The sequence below is a fragment of the Etheostoma cragini genome, chromosome 16, assembly GCF_013103735.1.
Source record: "Etheostoma cragini isolate CJK2018 chromosome 16, CSU_Ecrag_1.0, whole genome shotgun sequence".
NCBI lineage: Eukaryota > Metazoa > Chordata > Actinopteri > Perciformes > Percidae > Etheostoma > Etheostoma cragini.
Window position 1 is genome coordinate 18302403 of NC_048422.1, and position 24213 is coordinate 18326615.

Below are 24213 nucleotides of genomic sequence, written 5' to 3' on the forward strand. Positions count from 1 at the left end.
TACATTTTATAACTCATTCTCTGTTATATATTGTTCTGAAGTATTTTTTTTCTGTCAAGCAATTGTAATTTTATTAGGTTTACATTCTTGTTTTTTCATAGTCATAGTTAATATTTGATAATAAGCTATTGCACCAATTAATCCCTACACTGTTCTCTTTTGCACTACCACCATTGCACGCAGTCTACCTTAGCACCTTTAACTTCTGTGAGTGATTTTTTTAACTCTTTGATTTTCTGTAAGTGATTTTTTATGTATGTTAAAATACACATAAGCGCAGGAGTTTTGGCCAGGAAGTTGGGGTTCAAGTCCAGTCCAAAAGAATAGGTCTTTTGGTTGATCTAGTGACTTATTTATTACTTACTTGACTTTCGTAATAAACTTCATCCTAGAAGTATGGTATATGTAATAACACATAAAATGAGTTCAGTTATTGCAGTGTGCTTCCATGCTATCCCCAGTCACTCTAATAATACACACACACACAATAATAAATAATCCATAAAACATAAGTGACAAAATCCAAACAAGTTTATTTACAAAAGAATGATCCAGAGTCAGTTAAGAGGTACTGTGTTATATATTACATCTGTTCAGTACACAGACCAGTTCTAATCCTTTTCCATTCTTGATTCAGTTTTGTCTGTGCAACAATTTAGTGGTCACGCCAAAACATTTTTGGTGTTCATTTTTGCTGCACTGATATCTCTTGATAAACACACAAATAGTCCGTACAAATGATGAAAGAAACAATATTGTATTAGCATTGATGTCCATCAAATACAAAAGAAATGAAATGGAGAAGTGCACAGCAGAGCATGAACAGAAGAGTGACAAAATACTATTTTACAGTCTCTTAAAAACCTTTGCCATGTGCAAAAGTAAACAGTAAAAACCTACACAGCTTTCCAGTGCTTGAACGCACGATGCTTTCAAACCGAATCTTCACAGTTCAAAGGGGAAGGTGATAATAAAAATGTCGTAGCACTTCACAAAGGGCAGCAACCATCTTCATTTGTGCATCTTTAATCAATGAAAACTGCATCTACTATTGTACATTTCAATGTATCCATTCTTTTTTCTGTGAAAAGGTTCATGTACATATCTCCAAAAGCACTGCGAGCTCCAGTGGAGGCTTACGTGTAAACATATTTCAGTGATTATTGAAGCAGGCACACACAAAGCCAAGTATAGAGTAAAGTCATGCAGAGTGTTACATGATTATGACTAGATTTTACATGAACATTGCTAATTCTATACCTTAGAGTCCCAAATGTCATTTGATTCAAGAGACAAATTAAGATTTAGTTTGATGTTAATGTACTGTATTTGTAGATAAGCAAAACACAGGTGTGCATTGCATATCATATAGAGGGGCTTGATATCTTATAAGGCAGCATGGCTTAAGACATGAGAGGAAACGAGAGGCTGGGTGGCTCAACAGTACTATGAGTACTATGTTGCTTTACAAATAAGACGGCCTTGAAAACGTTTTGCTAAGGTGGTGTCATTTCAAAATATTTATCTGGCTTTTGTCCAAAATCATGACAAGCCAAAAAAAGAAAAGGGAAAAAACCCTCCTCGCCTCTTCTCATACACCCTTTTTTCACCAGATATATCAGAGGATATTTTTAGATGGGAGAAAGTAGGCCACTGAAAACCGTCGTTTCAATAGCGTTTTTTAAAATATTAACCCAGTGAATCTGGTGAATAGGAAATAGATTACAAAAGTAGACAAATGAATGTTACAATCTTTTTTCATTTTCATTTTTTCAAATATTATCTTAATATCAAGATTCAGGTTTATATTTTACACAAACATTAAAAGCTGCCACACCCACAGAGTGTCCAAGATTAGGAGAGAAGACAGGAGGAATGAGGGGGCAAAAAAACACCCACTGGGACCCATTTTAGCATAAATATCTGTGAAACGTTGGGTAGAAAACAACACCTCTGTACAGCAGAGCCACTAGAAAACTTCACAGAAACAACATCACTATGAAGACCACTTTTCACATTAAAAACAAGCATCCTATGGTCGGAGATGACCATTGTGATTTGATTGGCTTAAAGTATATCAAGGTACACATCAAAGGAGAAGTATGAAATCAATAAAAACATTGTTATAAAAAAGAAAAGAGAAGTGTGTTGGCAATGAAAGTAGGCAACCTTGACTGTGTCGTAGAATAAGTGTACGCTCTGGAGGCCGACTCTCTTTCAATAGAGAGAAAGGTGACGTGTCTCATTGACTGAAAGAAAACACAACGTGTAAGCCTAAACCTGATTGAAAATAAAAAAACTAAAAGTTTAACCACATCAAATCAGAGGAGTGAGGGATCACGTGCACTGCCCCGTGTGTACATTGAGGATCCCACGAGTATGCATGTGAATAAAGTTGAAAATTTCATGGGGCATCGCATGGAAGCCCGGCCGTGGCTTGACGTTGTCATAGTAATGGTGAGTGATGAAGATGCCAGAGGGGTTCATGGGGAACGCCCAGAAACCGTAGAGGTGGACTTCCTCGCACATCTCTAAGGCGGCGGTCACTAGCATCAGGCCACTGCTGACCCGTTTGGCCCGGACACCCTGGACCGCCCAGAAACGCTGCACGTTGAGCAGGTACTGCGGGTGGAAGAAGAACACGCCTCTCTGGGAGTCAAAGTCATCCAGCATGTACTTGACTCTGAAAGAGACATCGGTGTTGCGAGTGTTGTAGAAGGCGGGAAGCACCACTGAAGAGTTCTCGTAATTTTGAAGGACTTCGTAAAACGGTCGCCTCCATTTCTCCAGCTTCTGAAATCTGCAAACAAAGTAAAAAACATGAGATGACAAAAGCCAAAAGACAAGGAGACTAGAGACAGATTGAGAGGGAGAGAGAGAGAGAGAGAGAGAGAGAGAGAGAGACGCCTGATTTCTCGCTCAGACCAACATTTACAGTACCTCTCAGTAATAATGCTAGGATTTATTGTCACCAGATCTGTTTTAGTGCCAACATCAGCTGAGTACTTTGCATTGATGGGTGGTATGTTGCACCTGGAGAAAAAAAAAAACAAGAACAAGTTTGCCTATAAGAGACTGAATGTATTTCATTTGACTTGACAAAAACTTGGCATGCTGCTGAGCTGCACAATTAATCATAGTTGTCATTGTGAGTTGGCCTTCTAAATCAAATTTAACCAACTGTTTGCTAAACACCTCACCTTAACAGGTATTGTCCAATCAAAGCTTAGAAACCTTAACCAAGCTAGGCAGGCCTGTCTAGCCTTGGATTCTTCCACATGTTGAGGCATGGAGCTGTACTGTAGTCCAGCCATCAGTTGCACATTTAGGACCTTTTTACAGTATTCCCATTTTAAAACGAGTAAGATGAAACTTTAAAGAACTGAATGGTGACAGTGTTTTTGTCAGTCTCAAGGAGCTAACATTAGCTTCCTTAACTTGCTAGCTACCGCTGATAAAATTAGCCAGCAACAATTTTTTTTCAGACCATCGCCAGCCAGAAATAAGAAGCCTGATTGTGAAATTAAGGTTTAAAAATTACTAAAATTTTCAATAGATAGAACTTCCATATACATTGCAAACTGTGCTGTGCAAGAACAAAAGACTTAATAGGCATAGCAACAGTAACTAAAGAGGGTGGGGCTTACCAACCGTTAATTCAGTACAATAACGTACAATTGTAGACAAAACTATTTACACTACACTGGCAAAATTCCAACTGGAATATGGAATGTTCTATGTAGGGATAGGTCTTTTTTATGGGATTGCATGCTTTATTGGCATAAAACCAACTTGTATTCATAGCAACAAACGCAAACACTGAATGATTAGATCCTCTATACCTAAAAACAAAATCTGATGAGTCAATTTCCTTCCCACATTTGGTGTTCTTGATGATGCCGCCATTTCCAACAACAGCGCATTTCTTGTACTGTGATTTGGAATACGGCATGTCCTGGATGAAACAGACATATATTTTTAAATTCAGAGAGCATAGTGTGCTCTCGAAATCAGAAAGATTGTATCACCAGGTTAAGTAGCATCCTACCAATGTTACAATAACATAGCAAGCTTCCATAAACAAGTGATGAACTCACATCCGGTAACATATTGAAGACTTCAGTCGTGATGGGAAGAATACCACTGGTGTCCACCTCGTACCTCAGCTTGGTCCCTGCAGGAGTGTTCCTCTTGGTGGTGAAGAGAAAGGAAGGAGCATTACAGCAACGAGACAGAGACATCCTTCAGGAGGAAACCCAAGAAAGGAACAAGTAATTATAGTAATATATAATAGTAACTGCAAAGTAAAACAATTGTTTTGCTTTGAACATATGTTTTTTTCTCTTTCTGTCCGATCTCAAACTTGGCTTTCACGTTGGATGAAGGTAACAACATGCAGAAATTACCATAAAGCACTGTTATTGCACCACATCAAATTGTTTACTATGTTTAAGGGCTATGTATGAACACATATAGATTACTTATTTTGCCTAACTGTCAATTACAGATGAAGAAATGTACAGTATGTCATCCTACATAAGGACTCTGCTTATGTTTGGGGTGAATTGGATCCGGTAGGAGTCTAACTCACTTTTTTGATCTTTTATAAACAAGCTGTTATAAAACTCCATTTCATAAATCAAAAAAGATTCTGTGGTGGATTATCTTGCAAAAGAAAATGCTGTAAACATCAATCACAGATTTACAGCTGGAGTCTCTGACACTTCAAACAGCTATGTGGCAAACTTCTAAAACCTATCCTTGGTTCAAGATCCTGTTTATAATCAATTCTTATAAAATTTGAAAATCTAAAAGTGATAAATCACTTTTAAGTATGTTGATTTTTTTTCTCTGTATAGGAACCCAATTAGAACATGGGTTAAAAGCACCAAATGCATTTTTCAAAACAGACAATGAAAAATAAATGTGCAGTGTGCAAACTGAGGGGTAATGAAACCATGTACAAGATTTAAAAGAAAATCTAGACATTGAGATGGAGTAATGCTTACTTGAAGTTGCTGGTCTCCTCCTTATTCTGCTCCCATCTACACACCTGCAGGTTTCGCCACCGCTCAAACAGGTCTGAGGTTTTCACCCTGGCAGACAGGCAGAGAGACTTGTGGAATGAGGAAGGATACCCATGGCCATGTATTTTCCGATTAATGTTTCTATAAGGGTAGTAAATTGAAGAAACATAAAAACGACTCACAAAGACAAACAAGGGGGCAGAAAATTGCAGTGGTTACTCTGTGATGGCTCTATTGACAGCACTTGATCTAGACTTCTTAATACAAAGACAATGGCTTCATCAAGCATATCTGTAAATAGCTGTCCTTGAACTGACATTTCCTTTGAGTTGATTGGGCGATGTGATTAGCTCTAGGGAGGCAGAGTGGCACCATTACTTTGAGTGACAGCAGCTCTTCTCTGCCTCATGGCCATTCATCGAGCGCTCAGAATACGTTTGTGAGCCTGCGGGACACGCACAAAAGGTCACTGGACAATGCTTTATGGAAATATGCCGCCCAAATTGCATTAAGCACAACCAGCCCACTTAGGCATTCATCTCCTCCATAATGTGATAATGTGTTATTAATAGTGTGCTGAAGTTCAACTGACAATGAAAGTTGAGAGTGACAACTTTCAGCTGCAAAATGTTGGCACTAAAATGGATGTCATGTGTTGTAAACGTTGTTCTCACAGTAAGACCTGCCAGACTCTAGAAATGAAATGGCAACACGTCTCTTTTTTGGTCTGTAATTCACAATAATTTCAAAACTACAATGATAACATTTTAAACTGAATAACTTGAAAGTTAACCAAATCATTTATACTGCCAATCATATGTTTACACATGTCTATTGTCTCTTCTTGTGTGTATTTTGGTTTGTAGCTCTAGGGATGGCATTGAAGGACAGTGGGCCACAACTTTGGTCCGAACACTGAAATAACTTAATACATTTTGGGTGGACTACCAAGACACTTTGTGCAGGCATTCATGTTTGCCAGAGGATCATTCGGTCAGACGATCAATCCTAATGACTTAAGAGTTTTGTGCTAGGTAGCTAATTTTAGAATGTTAAACTTAAAGCAGTAGTGCATAGTTTCTGTTTCCCTTATGAGGAAGTACTGACAACAAAACTGTTGGCACATCCACATGGTACCAGCCTTCCATGATCGCACCCCATCCCTCCTCCAGCAGTTGCATGTAGCCAAGGAAGATACGAAGGATTAAGAAAACATGATAGCCTCTTCAGAAGAGGAAATTATCTTTGCTCAATTTTCTGCGCGCAAAAGTTGCCAGAAGACACCAGTTTCTGAACATAACCATACTGAGAAATACAGAAAGAGAGTTTGGTGGAGCTGATAGTCATAACTAGCTTTGTATCAACTCATTTGGGAATGGCTTGAATGTAATGGACGTTCATTAATATAAAAATGTAAAGCACTAAAGCTTTAAACAGTGAATGTTAAACACTACACCTGTTATACATCAGCATGTTGTCATTGTGAACATGTTAACATTCTTACTTTAGCATTTAACTTAAAGTGATACTGTGCCCAAGCACAGCCTCACAGAGCTGATAGCATGGCTGTCCTTTCTTATCCTTGCTATATTCTCTACAAAAATCAACACGCTAAAAGAGTTTTTTACAGTTCTCTCTGAACACAGAAACAATTTACAGTCTGTCCTTCTTTTTGAGGTCCCATGGACAATATGTTGGGCTATTTACAACTGAAGTGACATTTTTGTTCATATTTGTTTCCTCAAACCTGAAAGATATTTAGCAACTTAAGTATATGTATAGATCATAAAACAGGTGGTGAATTTTCTCCCTACCTACTAGGCAATAAGTACTTGAGGGTCACCTAAGGGAAAAAAAGATGTTACTCTAAATTGAGTTGTCCACCGCATGTGTGGACTACGTCATAATGCACACTCACATTGTCAAGACTTTGACGTCCATAATCTCCTGTCTGAGCTCCCTGCATGCAGTGGAGTTGTATTCATATGAGCCATCATAGGTTTCCAGATACCTAGAGGGATAGACACAGTCATCCTCGGCCTAAACCTCTCCACACACAAGAGCATTAACAGAATTAACAAACAAAAAACTGGGGAGACAAAATGCAATATACCAAACAGTGTTAAATAGACACAATACAAACAAATAGCTTACATTTGCTTCAAAATGTCTAAATAAAATAATATCAGTGTGGCATTGTGGGATGACAAATGACAGAAGTGATGCAACTGATTATAGGTGTCACAAACAGGATTGTAACTTACAATTCACTAGACACTTGCACCAGATTCTATTACATCTTAGCCTAAACCAATGTGATACACTAATTGAAGAAACATATTACCTCTCATATTTTCACTTATTTGATTGGTTATGATGTTTATTGATTTAGAAGAGAAACAGACTGAAATAGCAACATTGGTTATTCCATTGCATAGCTTGTTAAAATGGTTGATTTGATAGCAGTGCTGTGTCTGATGGATATGAGTATGAGGGATTTTGCGTAAGGGAGTATAATATATCTTTTACATTCATAAAACTAACTAAGTTAACTGTGCTGGAAATACCATGACTTTTGGACTAATTAATGCAATTGTGCACATAAACGCATGCACAGATGTTCATGCAAACTCAGAGCATGGCAGCAATAACCAACAGGATTTTTTGGAACGTCATCCTTTCAACTAGAGTTATAGAATCTGATCAATGAATTTTAGATATATAAAACAATCATTGCATTGAAATGTCAAAATTAACCAAACAAAATTAATATCTTCAGTATGGTGGTGAGTGCAGTGAAAGTGTCAATAAGTTGCCATTTACACGTGCACTTACTGATGCCTCATTTCTTGCAGCACAACAACGCATTTACATGCAAAAAGTAGTCTGGATCAAATTTGTGCATTTGTGTTTCGGGGCGTGTTGGGGATGGTTAAGATGAAGGTCTAAAGGGGACAAGAAGGAAACTACTAGTGTAACGGTGTTATAATCACATTGGGCAGAGGAAATTTTGGATTACGGGCACTTTGCTGAAACATTTAGTAGATGGATGTGTATTAGTTAGTTGCTGATAAAGTGGTTCAGTTAGATCAGTAAGTTAGATATTTGAGATGTAAGATATTTAGAATTGTCATATAGATATAGATATTTATCTGAGGCAGGGAACTCATATAGTGGGAGAATTGTCCTTTTTCTGCTTGCCTAATATGAATTATTAAGTACAATGTGACTAAAATAAGTACTTCAAATAAACTTCAAAAAGTCTTGTGATTGTTGTGAAAATGTTGTTATTTACTGTTTATCTTTGCTACACAGGACGAGGCAATTAACATGCACTAAAATGTGACAAATGTACTTTAAGTTTTTACATCAGCCAAATGATTTTGTCTTATTGTCTATACTTTCACCCAAGGGTTTCTCTCTTTTGCCCTAATCTACAATTTTCCTTTTATGTTGGGGCAGAGGGCCACAAAACTCCCATCTCTGCTCCCTCAATTGCAGAATTTAAATAAACTTGTTTTATATAAATAGAGATACTGCTCCATACAGATATTTTTACTTTTCTATTTAACTTTTAATAAAATCAGATCTACAGTGGTCATAGATTTAAATAAATCCATTATGAAATAAACTTGCCTTATGAGGTACATCTGAATCTAGGAATGCTTTAAATGTCCTAATGTATTTTTCAAATTTACATGTGCCACGTCAACGCTTGACGGAGAGTGACAGGAGTAAATGCCAAAATGCCAGCAATTGCAATGCATTTATAAGAATGAATGTTGGTTTTGGTCACATCAGATACTGCAGATGTGTGTAGATGGAGTCTGGTGTTTTGGAAGATGGGTAATATTGCAGAATATTACCCGTGGCTGTGGAGGTAAATGAAGCAAGTTTAAAAAAAGAAAAGAATCATAATTAATAAAAAAAACAAAAAACACAACAAGCATTACAATGGAGAGATGCATTAAAAGAACAAGATGCTTGGATGAAATTGTACAAATGAGGAACGATGAAACTGGTTGTCTACATCCACCTGATGATGCAGTGTATTTCTGAGGGTTTACTGAGAGAGCGTCTGTTTTTTTTTTAATACCTGAAAAGGGCTATTAATGATTGTTTTAGCTGAGGTGTTGAAAACTTTGCAAGTGTTCTCTGTGTAATTCTAAAAGCGAGAGAGCAATTCACTTGATGAGATGATTTTCATCTAATGTGGCATCTTAGGTTAAGCGTACAATGCTGGTTCAAAACCAATCCAGAATGAGACTAACCAGCATGTTACCACATGTACTGACATCTACTGCTCCGTGCAATTTGTATTTGGACCTTTTGGGGCAAAAAAACAATTCTGGCAACTTTCTGTCTTATTGTAAGAAGAAAAGTAAAGTGGAAAAGGGGTAAATCCAGGTCGCAGAGAGAGAGACAATGCAGATGTGAGAAGGGGAGATAGGGGGAGCAGAAGAAGTGGCCACGCTATGTACATGGCACACACACACAGAGCTGTGCAGAACACATGAGACACAGATTGAGGAGTACAAGGCATTCTGAGATGGGTGCTGGATGGGACACAGACGTACGAGGAGAAGCCAGTACATCAACAGGAGACCGTGGTTCAACCAGCTTCTGAAGGGGGGGATGGGGATCTGGGGTCGAGGTGGACGAGATCAGACAACATGCAAGAGCAAATCTAAAGTGCAACCACCACTGAAAAAATATGAGAGTTTATACCTTTCAGAGTAATGAAAAAGAAAGAGGCATTCTTGGGTTTCTGGGAAAATACTAAAAATGCCTTCAAACTGGCCTACCTTTTTTTTTTCTTCTTAATATCGGCTAGGCAGGGTGTGACTATTACGGAGATCTGTGAATCTGGCTGAAAATTCTGACGGAAACATCTGTCAACATGCAGACAGGTTAAGTTAGAATTAAATATGTGTTGAAGTTCACCCCTGCTAACTTACTCAACCTGCAGATTTCAAAACAAGTAGAGCAAAAAAAAGTGTACATGTGCTGCAGCTTCTATTCTTTCTAAAGCATCTGAGTAAACTGCTGTGTGTAACAGCGGCCCAGTCCACACATGCAGGGCTGGGTCGTCACATGTATTTTAAACTTGTTCTCTCTCTCTCTCTCTCTCTCTCTCTCTCTCTCTTTCTCTCCCACTATCTCTCTCTCATTCATTTCCTTTCTCAGAGGTGTAGTGCAGTCAGTCACGCTGGAAAGGTACCTTTTCCTTCCATTTCTGGCAGGCTTCAGAGATCCATCATCCGAGAAATTAATGGGACCGGTCCAATTTCCTGTCTCGTCCCCTTTGAGTCGGCTAAACTGTTGCGCACTAGTAAGAAAATGAGTTTATTTGGGATTTAGTGTTCTTACTGTGCAAATGTCAAACCCATACAACCCAACCAATGTGTTCACTCAAAAAAGTCAAATTTGCACAGTCTCTCTCAAACACACACACACACACACACACACACACACACACACACACGCACGTTAAGGGGACCAGCTTTTTGGCTCAAGAAAAACAAATTAAAGTTTGGCACTACATATGGTTAGAATGAATTTCTTTTTAATGACGTCATGGTTTACATGTGGGCTGTTACCAATATGCTGAGTATGATTCACACTGCAATATTGGCAAGCAAAAGTGTTTTACTTTTAGTTCAATATATTGAAGTCACAATGATTTAAGGGGGAACCTTTTTTTACCTTTATTTATTCAGGGAAAGGTTCACTGAGAGGAAGGCTCTCTTTTGCAGGAACACCCTGATCACAAGCACACAGTTACACATTCATACCTGGAAGCTGCCCAGCTCAACCACAGTCTGATCTGCTGGCCACTGAGCAGCTCCACTGGTATTAAGGGGTTAAGGGCCTTGCTCAAGGGCACCTCAGTGGTGGTAATGAGGGAGGGACAAGCGCGGCTCTTTAACTTACCCCACCCAGATTTAATATGAAGCAACGACCTCCCGGTCACAAGCTAGCTTAGGCCACCACTGCCCTACCACACCACTACCAACCTAATGTTGCTGTGAATGACCAATTACTGCTGAGGAAGAAATGCCAACAACAGACTTGAGATTTACACCATATTTTCAGTCACATATTACTTTTAACGGTGATGTCTTTGGCGAATATCTCAACTTGGACATGGAGACTACAAATTTAGATCTGTGGCTGCAGTGTTTTTTATAAGAGACAGGATATTTTAGCCTATGTTGTATCAGTTTTCACCATACCCATTACAGTGAATTTTTCAGAGGAGGCCATTGGGTGCAGGTTGTTTATAAAGCACTCATACTTGCTGTAATAATAATCTTGTTGCATTCTAACAAATCTTTGAGATAAGGGGCATCAGTATGTTCAGAGCCTGTTTACAGTAATCTTTTTGGGTTTAGTCTCCTTACGGGAGAACAAGGGAAACAATATCAAGGCTTCAAAAATATATATTGTGTATTTAAGGATATAGCTTGCAATATTCTACATTTTTGTTGCTGTCAACAAATCACATAAAAAGATCAAAACCAACAATGTATAACATAATAATATGTGTAGTTTCTAAATACTTTCTGAGCTCTTCAGCCTGTCTGTGCCTCTCAGCCCCATGCCTATTGGTTCCTATAAGACATGTACTTCTATTCTTTAAAAAAGGGCTCCCTAATTTCCTAAAACAGCTGAACACTACTGCATATCAAACATCTTTCAAATAGAAGTAAATTGTGTAGTTGTTTGGGACTAGTTTCAGCCACATGCAGTGTGCATTGGCTAGTATTTACAGCACAGGATTGTGTACTTTACTACCAAACTATTGTAGTGAAGCAAAGCATTACCTAGTGCAATTGTGTTTTTCATGTCTTTTCAACACAATGGAGACCTGTGGCACAAAAGAATACATTATATCAGATTATGATTATTTAGTTTTGGTCTTTTCATTGGATTTGTTGTCTTTAAATATCCTTTAAATTCAGCTCAACATATGAAAGTTTAGGAGTTTTCAATACGTAAACGGACAATTCACGTTTTACATCATGGGTGTACAACTTCTCCCATTACCGATTGATTATTATGCAAGTATTTATGTGTGACTCATTTCTGAGAGTGCTTTGTGGACGGTGTGATAAATTTAGCAGAGGATCTGAACCAGAAGAGCCTTTCTGGGTACATTATGTGATCGAGCATTCACCATTGGCGACTCGTGTCAATACTGAAATGCAGGCGCTTTCTCTGAGTGCCACTTCAACACCTCAATAACACTCTGTAACCATCTGCATCACAAAAAATCAGCCCTGGTTGAGGATGTATCCCTAAAAGAGGACAGCTGTTATACAGAAAAGCTAATCAAACCAGAATTATTTAGTTGCTTATATACCATTAATCTTAATTATCCCCAAAAGACTACGCCTATTCAACTTGACTTGATCAATATCACATATACAACACTGATATTTTCCACTTGTGCGCCTACCAACAAACCCTAATCAATTGAATGTGACTACCACTGACTCACAGATCAATCCAGTGTTTTCAACCATTTATCTCCCATTGACTTAATTACAAGCACAGACAGACAGTAATCTCAGCATTACATCAGACAAACAAAGTTGCTCTGCAGCACTTATGTGTCTGTTTCTGCCCTTGAGCGTTGTCAATGGTACTTGAAATAAGGAAGGACTTCTATACTATTGGATTTTGTGACTTGGCTAGGTTTTAGGGTAGGCCTGGCACATTGACACATTGATGTCCATTTATTATGCCCAGGGGTCCTTATTGTCATCAAAATAGGAAATGTAATGCAGTAATTTATGAATACCGATTTGAGCTCCTCTCAATATCTTTCTTCCTCCTTTTGTACTTTAACTTTTACCAGGGAACCACAATTGTGTAACCGCTATGTCCTATTAACGATACTACTACTACTACTGTTCCTTGTGCTGCTATACATTAGAATCAATATATTCATACACAGCCCTAAAAAAGAACCACAGAAACCTCTCAGAATTGCGGAGATACAACCCAAATGATGCATCAAGAAGGGCTCAGAAACAGAGTCACATACAACACTAGACTGTATTTACACTAAAGCCAACAATTTTGATAATAGTATTTTTTTTATGTTATTTATCAAGCAAGAATGAACAATATTTGCTTATTTCCACTTCACAAAACTTTGAGAAATTTCAGCCTTTCTTTGTTTAAAATCGTTTTAAATTGCGTTTCTTTTTCGTGTTGGACTGTTGGTCAGACAAACTACCAATTCAAGAATGTCGTCTTGACTTCTGGAAAACTGAGAGGCATTTTTACTTTTTCTTCCGTTATATAGATATAGAATTGTCAAGAGATTAGCTGACAATGAAGATAATCATTAGTTGCAATTGCAAAGGCACAATGTTTTGGGATGGTTACTAACCAACCTGCTGCAGCCTGGGGGCTTTGCTGCTGCTAGTATGCTGAGAGTATTTTTAGATAGCGCTCTCTTCAAGTCAAATAGAGTTGAAAGTTAATATGCCTTCATTTGCAGAAGTGTGTCATTCACTGTGATTTAATAAGCTTCCCTCTTGAATCTGCAATGCCATTTTGAAATCCTACATTCTCAGCTACTTTATCTTAATGTAAGTGAAGGCGAGTTGATTCATGAGACCCCATATGTGACTCTATGGACACCCAATGGCCAAAATTATCAAGTACAACAGTGTTTATGACTTGTCTGACTATATTGGGTGTCCTTAGATGACAGCTCTTTGCCCTTTGGTAATGTACGATCGACTGGTGTAACATTGATGAAGTGTTATTCTCTCAGCTTTCTCCCAATCTAAGCACCCATATATCTCCTCTGCTACCATTACACTCCTCTACTAATTTGCAAAGATGTTTTTCTTTTTCTTTCCCAAAACACGAGAGTGCATGATAAACAGCCTGTCCCCTTGTTCTTATGCTCTGGTTTAGTAGGAAAATAGGCTGGGTGTGGTCGAACCCATGGTGACTTCTGGTTGTTTACACTTGGAGAGATGTCATAAGATGACGTCTTCTCCCTATCTCTCTCCATCACAGACACACACACACACACACACACACACACACATACACACATACACACAGAGTAATTTCACTCCCTCTCACTCTTGCCATCTCCCGCCATTCTCTCCCCCACTTGCACTGAGGTGTGTATGCAGACAGACTGTAGCAAAATGGCTGCCGCTGCAGGAGACTACTGGTGTCTGTTGTTTGGCATCCCCCCCCCCCTCTCTCTGTCCTAGAGGAGCACAGGCGAAGGAAGGTGTGTGTTGGGTCCGAATTCACGCATCTCACCGCAGAGGTGGTGATGCCATGAATCCACATTGAGCCTCATCCGACCAGCCTTGCAGGGTGGCAGGGGAGGGGTTAGCTGTGGGTAGCGTTCAGATTGCAGCACATATATGTTTCCGTTGAAGTTAACATATATGTCCTGTCTGTCAAACATCTGGAGGGGGGGATAAAGTTTTCAGATTGTTTCTTTTGTTTGAAGTGAGATTTGCTGATATTTTCTTTAACCACCTTAAGATCAAACATCCCAGCTTCTCAGCATCTGCTCGTCTCACACTGAAATTTGTCTCAGAATGTCAATAAATTGGTCTTTAAATGGGGGTAGATGAGTGCAAAAGTGGACTTCCAACCAGCTCAAAAACCCATATCAGGGAGACAAATACTGTTGCAGAGGTATTATAAAACATGGCTCTGCAGTGGCTGCAGCCTGGTAAATTATTTATTTAACAGGGACCAATAAGAAATACACATCATCCTTATCCTGTTGATATCTGTAATCATCTTCAGCTCCAATAGTTTGCAGTTGCATTATGATAATCTGATGCCTCTGTAAGATGTAGGCTACGACCAGTCAAGAAGGCTGAAACGTAAAATCAAAAAAAGGTCTTTGGGGAAAAAAAGAAAGAAAGGGAAACCATTACCATACACAGCTGGAGCACTGTGTATGGCATGAATGATATGCTTCATTTTCAGAAAATATCAAAAAATAATAAATCCAATGGAAATTGTTTCTATGCCATTTGGGAAAAAGATGGATGATCAATTGCTATTGTTCTTTTCAGCCATGAAAGCTTGTTTTCCCCATGCCTCCCGACATGTAGTTCATCCAGACTACTCCCCATTTAACAATTTATCATTTTTCATTATCCAGTTAACATGTGGGTTAAAAACTGGACAATAAGCCTCACACAAAACGTCTAAGAATGCATGCTTTTGAAAGCTGGATGTTATCCTTAAAGTGTAGCCTATATATAGACCGCAAGGCCTGCACTCTAATTGACTTGTTAATGGCGACTGAACAGAGACACTTACCTCTTAATGTAGTTTTTTCCGTAGAGAATTTGTTGCAATAGTGTGACGAGTCCAAATGCGCAAATGAATATAAAACAAAGGGATCTATTGCCGAGTATATCTTTACCCGACGATGGGTCGGCGTATCCCATTCTTCGGCGCAGCATCCAGGGTTGACGGTGACACCCGGTTAGGTGTCTCTCTCCGCTGCATTCAGGACCAGGAGCGCAGGGGTCGTGTACCCGCTGGACAGGACATTGTCCATCACCTTCCTAGGCTATACTGCTCTCGTACTGCAGCATCATTGCTGTTGGATGATAAGCATCGCAATGTATCGCCAGCTGTGACATTAATTGCAAATCATTAACTCTTTGTCCAAGTCAGCCAAAAATAATTCTTACTGGCTATATTCAGGCTAGAGTTTATTGTGCAAACGGACGGGTGTAAAAGCATAAAACGTCCTTCGACGAGGTGCAGTCGCTCGGTCGGATGCAAGCAATGCAGATTATCCAAAATGACGCGCTCCAAAGGTAATGGATCTAAATAAAACCTCCAAATGTGATATCAGATAAAGCAAAGGCGTCGATGCCAAGCGCGAATTACTTGTATTTAAATTAGGCTATTACATGCGGCATAAAAAAACACATCCTCCATGCTTCATCTCAAATCTGAGCAAAGCTCCGTGACTGAAATGTAAAAGGAGGAGGGTGAGCCTTTTACAGCCAGCCGGGGGCGCACTGCGTTTCATTCAGATGCTCCTCACTCAGCCAAAACCCAAGGTCATGGTGTCCTTTACAAGGATGCACCCGTGGACGGAAAATATATACATTCACCTGATAAGCGACATCTGACCTCCTTAGGCCTGGAAAAATATGTATCAGGACCTGCCACTAAACTAAAATTAGCCTACATTTTATAACAATGTCTTTAGAACTCATGCTGTTGCAAAATCTCTGCACATGATGTTTTTCTTCTAAACTGGTTTTATGTCTCAGCATTTCCCTTTGTGCTTATTGCAGTTCATGTCAAAGTCACAGACAAAAGATTTTTCTGCACTGCAGTAATGATAGGCTACCCATCTTCTGTTTAATTGAATCTCTGTTAGGGCCTTGGGGCACTTTAAAACCTTAACAGCAACATTTTGGAAAAGCTCAACCCCAATGCCCTGACAGCAGCACCTATAGGAGCCAATCTCCTGACAGAAACCAGTGGATCTTTATAGCGCTGGTGCTGATAACTGTATTAGTGCCATTGATTTCTGCCAGTGTCCACTTTGACATCTTTTTTAATTTGTCATCAAAGTCCATCTACAGCCTGCAATGCTTCAGCTGTAGCCTATGCATTTTTGCAACAGGTGGATGTGAAATAAGAATCATAAGTAATCATTGAGCATGTATGCAAATCTGTTAAGCCACTTTTAGTGACACATATTCTACAAGGGAAACACATCTTCATTTTTACATTAAGCCATCCATCAATTTATTTTCTTGTCAATTAGCCTATCTTGGTCCAGGATGTAGAGACAGCAGGTTTAGCAAATAAGTTGGACATTATTATCTAAAGCAATACCCTCAGGGTTGACCTGAAGCCATCTCCAAAAGGAAGAGTTCAAAGACATCAACTCCTCCTCTCAATACTAAGATAAGTGATCCTTGACACTAATGTGCAAAGGAAATTATTTTCTTCCTTGTATCCACAATTGCATTCTTTATGTCTGCTTGTGTGTGGATTTGGAACATGGCTGGATTAAGCTATGGCATGGGGTAAAAAAGGAGCTGTTTGGATCTACCAACCCCTGCTTACTCTCACTCTCTGTAGACAACTGAGTATGCATTTAGTTGATGATAACAACTTGGCAAACTCCAGACAGCAAGATGGCCACTGCAAAAAAGCCTTAGAAAAAGCTAGACTTTACAGCATAGTTTTGGATAAGCCCAGAAACCAGCAACTAGCCTCTAGCAATAGTAATATAATACCTTCATCCAGGTAGTCTTAAAACTAGACTGTATGTTTTGACATCAAGACTATAGGGCCCAAGTCTACCTACAACACTTTCACCAACGCCTTTCAATCTTATGCTCCATTTTACCCTCATCAACAAAAACTACACAGGCTTCTTGAACAGAATCAATTGGGGCGGCCACACCATCCCAAAATGACAGGGATTCATCATATTTTGAGAAGGCCATGAATTGCTTCATCAGTGCATGCTGGGAGTTACAAATTGGGTAGGTTGGTTTATACTGACCAAAAGTCTAACTGAAGTTCTCACTGTGTGTGTGTGAGTATGTGTGTGTGTGTGTGTGTGTGTGCGCGTGTGCGCGTGTGTGCGCGTGTGTGCGCGTGTGTCTTTGGAAAATGCGACACATATAGTAAGGTGTTTATATTTCCCTCTGACTGGGGACACATTTTGTCACCACGATTGCATCCCAAACGTGCAAAATGCAGTCATTTACAGATGTGTAGGTAAGATCAAAATTCAAAAGTTGGAGTTTAAAGATGGGTGTGGTCCAAGGGCCGCCCTAGCCTTGATTTGGCATTGCAGCTTATGTGATTCCAACACAATTTTGTTCAACATTAAGAATAATTTAAAAATATATATATAAGCATAGGCTAGGCTATATGTCGTAAAGTTCATTGTAGTTGGATGTTTTAGAAGGAATGAGCGTCAGTTGTTATTTATAATAATTTTCTGCCTCATAAACAACAACAACATGCTCTGACAATACATTGCTTGCCGTGTTATTGTCTCCATTTCCAAAAAAGGGACGTAACAGTGTAATGATAACGCATGTTGCTAAAATGCCATATGTCCTAGGCGGGGACATCAAATTATCGACTCGTTTTGCAAATTTTGTTACCGAAATGCTACATGGGGTCACATTTCTGTGTCACACAGGAAGCAGCGGGGATAGGATTTGATGCGGCGCAAGCTCCTCTTCCGGTCTCTTTTCCCTTAGCCCTTGAACGAAAATGGTAAGCTGAAATGCTGGCAGACAGAAATCTCTTAACATCTGTGTAATGTAATCTTTATCCGACACGGGCTGTTGGTGTTTCGATGTCGGATAAGCATCGTAACCGATTGGGTGAAGTATTTTTCAGATAATGCTGCATTCGAACAAAATTAACATTGTTCCTGTTGCACCCATCCAGCATTTAGTTGCTACTCGTAGCATTGATGTTAAGGCTACAGAATGGGCCTAAGTTATAGCTACAGTCGGGAAAAGACCCCATGTCGATAAGGTTACTCTGAATATTATTAGTTAAACCCGGTAGGTTACCACATGCAAGTTACTGTTGTTATTCATCTTGTAACGGTAGCAAGCTACATAGCGTACTAGCTTTTCCATAGCGGCTAATGTTAGCATTTCTGGCTAGTGCTGTCAACTCGCATTGAATGTGCTTCCTCTGTATGTACACACTGTTAGTATGCAACTGTGACAAATGCAGAATAGCAAACCCTGGCGATGAGATGTTACTTTTCGGTGGCTTTATACTACCAAGAGAAACGTAGCTATAGTTTTGCCAACACTAAGGCAGTGATTAAAATAAAATCCCTTGCATCCAACATCAAATGGTGATAGCACATGAGTCTTGTCAATGATGTTTATAAACACAAATGTCTGAACAAATGATTTCCTATGATTCATTCTTCTGTACTGAGACAAGACTTGTCAACTTTTGGCTTGCAATTAAGTCTTTGGGAGTTGTTTCTGATCTCTTAATATTCTCTCCTCTTAGACGAAGGGAACATCATCTTTCGGTAAGCGCCGGAACAAGACGCACACCCTGTGCCGTCGTTGTGGGTCCAAGGCCTACCACCTGCAGAAGTCCTCCTGTGGCAAGTGTGGCTATCCCGAGAAGCGCAAGAGAAAGTGTAAGTTACATAATGACATGTACCAAGACAAGACTGTCTTTTACTCAAAACATTGCATGCAAGTGTGCTGTTAACTGAAAATGGCAGGCTTGTTGAATGTCAAAAATGAATGTTACCTGAACACAGCGTGTCGGTTTTCTTCTTAGCATCTCTCGTCACTATAACCACTACGTTCAAACATTGTGACAAAATATGAACAATAACATCGTCAACGGGATTATCTTCTAATGTTAGCTACCGACTGTTACTTTGAAACCTTCCAGCAAATAGACGGTACCATAGGGAGGTCAACTTAAACCGGTTATTTAATGTCACCGCTCATTTTACAGTTTAACAAAACGCTGAGTAAACATTACTAAGTTTTCAAGTTGGTTTTGAGCAGTATGCACCCCCACTATCTTGCTGTGACTTTGTGACTAATGACGCTCTGTTACTGTTCCAGTTGCTTAGGGAGAGAGTGGATGACCGTTTGAGTGAGTTCAGTAGAGCAGACGGCTCTGCAGCGTCGTGTTATTACGACTGACTTTTCATAAACAGCAGGAGGAGTGGAAACCCTGTTGTCTGCCCTAGAGGCCGACCGATTAACAATTTTATTCAATTTTATTTATAGTATAAATTCATAACAAGAGTTATCTCGAGACACTTTACAGATAGAGTAGATCTAGACCACAATCCAGAATTTACAATACCCAACATTTCTTGTAGTTTCCTCCAGAGCAAGCAACAGTGCGACAGACCGATACGAATATTTGGTTATTTAAAAAATCAAAATAATGGCAGATATATTTTTTTTATCCATAAACGCATTACAAAACAGGTTTCCCTAACATAGGTTATTTGTAGTTATTTATGAGTTCTCACTAAAATATAATTTGTTTCATTGTCACAACAGAGGAACATCAAAATGTATTCAAGTTCTAAAAAATGAAATGTATAAAAATACAGACTTGTGATATGAAACTTAAAGTCCTTTGAACAAAAACACACTTTCAAAAAGTGTTGCCAACAGGGATGTTGTAGAGTACCCTCTGGTGGAAAAACTATGCATTGCAAATGCTTATAACATGGTTGACAGTTTGTTTATTTAGTAAAGTAAAGGCTCTAGTCTGGCGGGTTTCTGATACCATGGCAACAGCAATTTTACTGGGGCTGGCCCCCATCAATGTAGAGTAAACACTGGTGTTAGACCAGAAACTTTGAGTACATTATCCAGCTCTTCATTAATGTGACTGGCCAAGCTGCTGTAATGCATACTCATGGTTTGTTTTGGTAGACAACTGGAGCGCTAAGGCCAAAAGGAGGAACACCACTGGAACCGGCCGTCTGAGACACATGAAGGTTGTCTATCGCAGATTCAGGTAAGATCTTAAAATGTCATGTACGCTGCTAAGATTACACAGCAAGTGGTTCTAGCTGTGTTGGTTATGTTGATTCTGCTATGACCACTTGTATGCTCAAGTTCAGTAATGATGGGGTTTTAGCCTTGGCATCAGTAATAGAGTGACATATCATCTTGATAAGACTTTAAAACACAATTAACCCAAAGACCACATTGAAAATGAGTTTGCTTGAAATGGCTTCTAAAACTGTTTAAAATTATAATTGCTTTTTAAGATTACTACATTGATTAATCAACTTGAACTACAAACACTGGATCTGCTGAGGTTTTGTTGACATATTCCTATCAGTGGACATAAACAAGATTCTGGCATCTTACTTTCAACTGGCAAGGAAAAGCTGTTATCAGCATATCTTTCCATTCAGATGGTCATATTGATTTCAGTCTGTGATATGAAACGGCTAAAAGAAACTTTGCATTTGACTTCAGTTGACTTTGCATCATGAAAATATGGTGTATCCAAAAACAAGGTTATAAACAATTTTAAAACGGTTTACAAAACCACAAGACTAATGCTATCACTGAGTTGCTGTTCACTTGGAGACTATAAACACAAGGCTGTAAACAAAATAACTGTGGTAGCACGGCCTTTCTAACATGCAAGTGAGCTTCCACTAGACATTTTCTGTCATTGCGTGTCCATTTTTGCAATGGGAACTGAACATAGGGGTTTTTACCACCAGGTGAAGGAGTTTACTCTCCCACAGGTCTTTTCCCTCTTCCACTCAATCAGACGAGGCTGTTTGTAACCATAATATACCTCCAGTGGCAGGGATTCTGGTGTACTTCATTGTGAACGGTGCAGTTTTTTTAACAACATATTTGCTTGGTTTTGTCACATCACATCAGTCATATCATACAATACAGCTAGAGGAACTGTTTGTGCTTTGCCAAATACAGTGCAATTCTGTTAGCAACCTGTCTATGGTCATGTTGAGCCTCATCAGTGCTGCTTGCCAATGATGGTGAAAAATAAATGTCTGAACAAATGAATTCAGTATGATATCAGTATTTTCTCTGAGGTAAGCATCATTGGTAAAATGAGATTAGGGACAGACAAATACTCTGGAGTACTGTGAGCCCAATGGTGTCTCAAGCAAAACAAACTACTGTTTCAATTGTAATTGATATTTCATTTGCATAATTAGGTTGATTTTATGTTTTTGCTTTAATCCTATTTGTGGATAGTTTTTTTAACATTACTGGCTGCATTTGATTTAGCTTTGCCAGTTCAGGATACGGCTACTCTGTATGCTCGTGTCAGGTTCAGAGACAACCTATAAGACTCAAATAAGGCACAAAGACAAGAGCATAGGTTAATACTCGCGAGGAGAATGGACAGAGATGAGCTCAGTTACAAATCTCCTACCGCTCTGAAAACAATATATATATATATATATATATATATATATATATATATATTGTTTTAAATATAATATAGTGACTTTTTCACCATGATTTACTTCTTAATTTATAAAACTCAAATGGCGTTTTTCTGATTCACTTTTCTTTTTTTTCCAGGAATGGTTTCAGGGAAGGCACCACCCCCAAACCCAGGCGTGCTGCAGTGGCTGCCTCCAGCTCATCCTAAAAGACACATTTTTTATTGAATAAATGTGATGTTAAACAGGAGTTTCAGTCTTGTGTCCATCTTTTAAGCCTTGTTGTCTGGCCAGTGAAAGCAAAAGACGGACGTGCCATAATTGATATTAGCAGACTAAATATACACTGGGTGCAATGAATTTATTTCCACTTTATTCATTTGTGCAACTCTCTCTAGAAAGTTATGTTTTCTGTGGGGGGGAAAAAAATAACTAAACACAAACCTGAAATAAATGTTTTCAGAAACCTGATCTAGTGTTTCAATGTTCAAACTACTGCACCTGCTACATTTGGAATAAATGTATGAACAATCTATTAAAATGTTGAAACAACGCACTAAAACAGTAACCGATTTTTCTGGGGAAACTTGCAATCACCCACCTTGGAGGTCCTACTACTGTCTAAAACAATACTTCAGTTCACTTAATATGGAAACTAGACTGGTAAAGAAAAAGATCCACCAAAATAACTAGTTAGGGCCATTATCCATTCAGTATTAATTTCTCAAACTTGCTTTTTGATGCTAATGGTTACAAACACTCATAACTGATGGACCATATTTGTGTCAGAATGGCAGGCAGGAAATGTCGGTTACATTTCATACACAATTTGGCAAATCCTCCACTGAAATGGTTTCAGTAGCAGACTTAAGCTAAATTAAAACTTCAAATGCTAAAGATTTAGACCAAGCCATGTATTGAGGACAATGCCAACTAAACACCAGTGGATGAACACAACTTCTCATTTAGACCCAATGGCTGCGGAATGGGTCTGTAGTTATCAAACTGCTCAGAGCTTTTAGCAGCGCCCCACCCCTTCACTTAGTGCAACTGGAAGATAAACTGAGATCTGCAGCTTTAACGTCAGCAGCAGTTTCCAAACTGCTTCAGCAACAAAACAAGTCTAAATATTTAGCGGGAGACAAACAATACTGATATTTATCATATGACGACTGGAAGCAGGTCTGTTTACAAATGAGTCAAAGGTTTGTTTTATGGTGGCAGCTGGAAAACTCCAGTGGAGGTTGCCACAGTGAAGAAACCCAGCAGTCAAATGTGCTGGGAGTGTTTAGGTGGGGAAATTTGACAAAAGAGAAATATCCTAAAGATTAATTCTGCAGATGCCGGCCTCAAGATTCAAGCTAAAATTAGTGAGGCAGAATAATTACCCAGCATGGTATGTGGCCCTAAACATGCATCAAAGACGAGCAAAGAGACATTTCAATTTGGGAAATGTCCTGAGTCCGTTCCTTGACAGTGAAAATGTTTGTTCCAAGTAACAATAAAGTCTTTGTCACTAAACTGACAGTATATTATGCCACCCAGGGTTTTCATATTCCTGATGTCTATTACCTTCATCAATAAACATTGTTTTTATCTGTTGGTGAGAATGTGGCTTCAATCACAGATAAGCCTGCATGGATTTCACCACCGCAATATTTTGCAACATTTACCTGGGCTGCCAAAAAACTGTCCAGCTTTGAAATATACTATCGTAATTTCCTTTTTTTTTAAAGTTGTACTTCTGCCAGATTCCTTACAACTTATCTGTAACATATCTGTCTCCAGTTAAGTTCAGTGCCATTTTTTGATATAAGCACATTTTAAATTTATGTTGAACAAGGACTGAAAAATGAACTAATTTCTCCTATTGCATGAGTAACTAGTAACTAAGCTACTACAGAAATGAAAACTAAAATAGTACAAATACCTAAATAATGCCGAATCAAACTACAGTTTTTTCCAAAGCAGAAAATGCAATTTCTTTATCATAAATGATATGCTTTGCAATGACTTAAACGGTTAGTGTAAAATGTATTTTAGAAAAAAGTGATGTAATTTGATTCTGTATATAAATACTTCCTGCCCTGCACCCCAAGTCTTGTAGTTTGCAACACCACCTCTTACAGGCGTCCTACACTCCAGGGGAAAAGTGATATCATCGTTTACATTACAAGGGGTTGCTTCAATCTCGCTACACAGGTATTACACATGTGTATA

General features: G+C 38.8%; 2 protein-coding genes and 2 non-coding genes across 11 annotated transcripts; 3 read left to right on the forward strand and 1 right to left on the reverse strand.

Annotated features, from left to right (window-relative positions):
• Positions 1-1607: 1607 nt before the first annotated feature.
• On the reverse strand, positions 1608-16083 carry st8sia5 (ST8 alpha-N-acetyl-neuraminide alpha-2,8-sialyltransferase 5). Of its 8 annotated transcripts, none has more exons than XM_034896508.1 (9): positions 15357-16083; positions 10249-10356; positions 9833-9919; positions 6946-7038; positions 5010-5168; positions 4098-4242; positions 3843-3955; positions 2941-3033; positions 1608-2800 (listed from the first exon to the last, which is right to left on the reverse strand). In XM_034896508.1, the coding sequence occupies exons 1-9, from the start codon at positions 15500-15502 to the stop codon at positions 2338-2340; spliced, it is 1407 nt and encodes a 468-aa protein (XP_034752399.1). In that variant the 5' UTR covers positions 15503-16083; the 3' UTR covers positions 1608-2337. The 8 variants fall into 8 exon arrangements, with proteins under 8 accessions (XP_034752399.1, XP_034752401.1, XP_034752400.1 ...); XM_034896510.1 differs by lacking the exon at positions 9833-9919 and adding an exon at positions 8894-8899 and having other exon boundaries at positions 15357-16081; XM_034896509.1 differs by having other exon boundaries at positions 5010-5096; positions 15357-16081.
• Positions 16084-18218: 2135 nt separating this feature from the next.
• Positions 18219-22243, forward strand: rpl37 (ribosomal protein L37). Its single transcript, XM_034896526.1, has 4 exons — positions 18219-18311; positions 19077-19212; positions 20486-20570; positions 22133-22243. Exons 1-4 carry the CDS (start codon positions 18309-18311, stop codon positions 22200-22202), a joined length of 294 nt encoding a protein of 97 aa, XP_034752417.1. The 5' UTR covers positions 18219-18308; the 3' UTR covers positions 22203-22243.
• On the forward strand, positions 18927-19006 carry LOC117959929. Its single transcript, XR_004660040.1, has one exon. It is a non-coding gene; the product is annotated as a small nucleolar RNA SNORD72 (small nucleolar RNA).
• On the forward strand, positions 21562-21640 carry LOC117959928. The gene has a single exon (XR_004660039.1). It is a non-coding gene; the product is annotated as a small nucleolar RNA SNORD72 (small nucleolar RNA).
• Positions 22244-24213: the final 1970 nt, after the last annotated feature.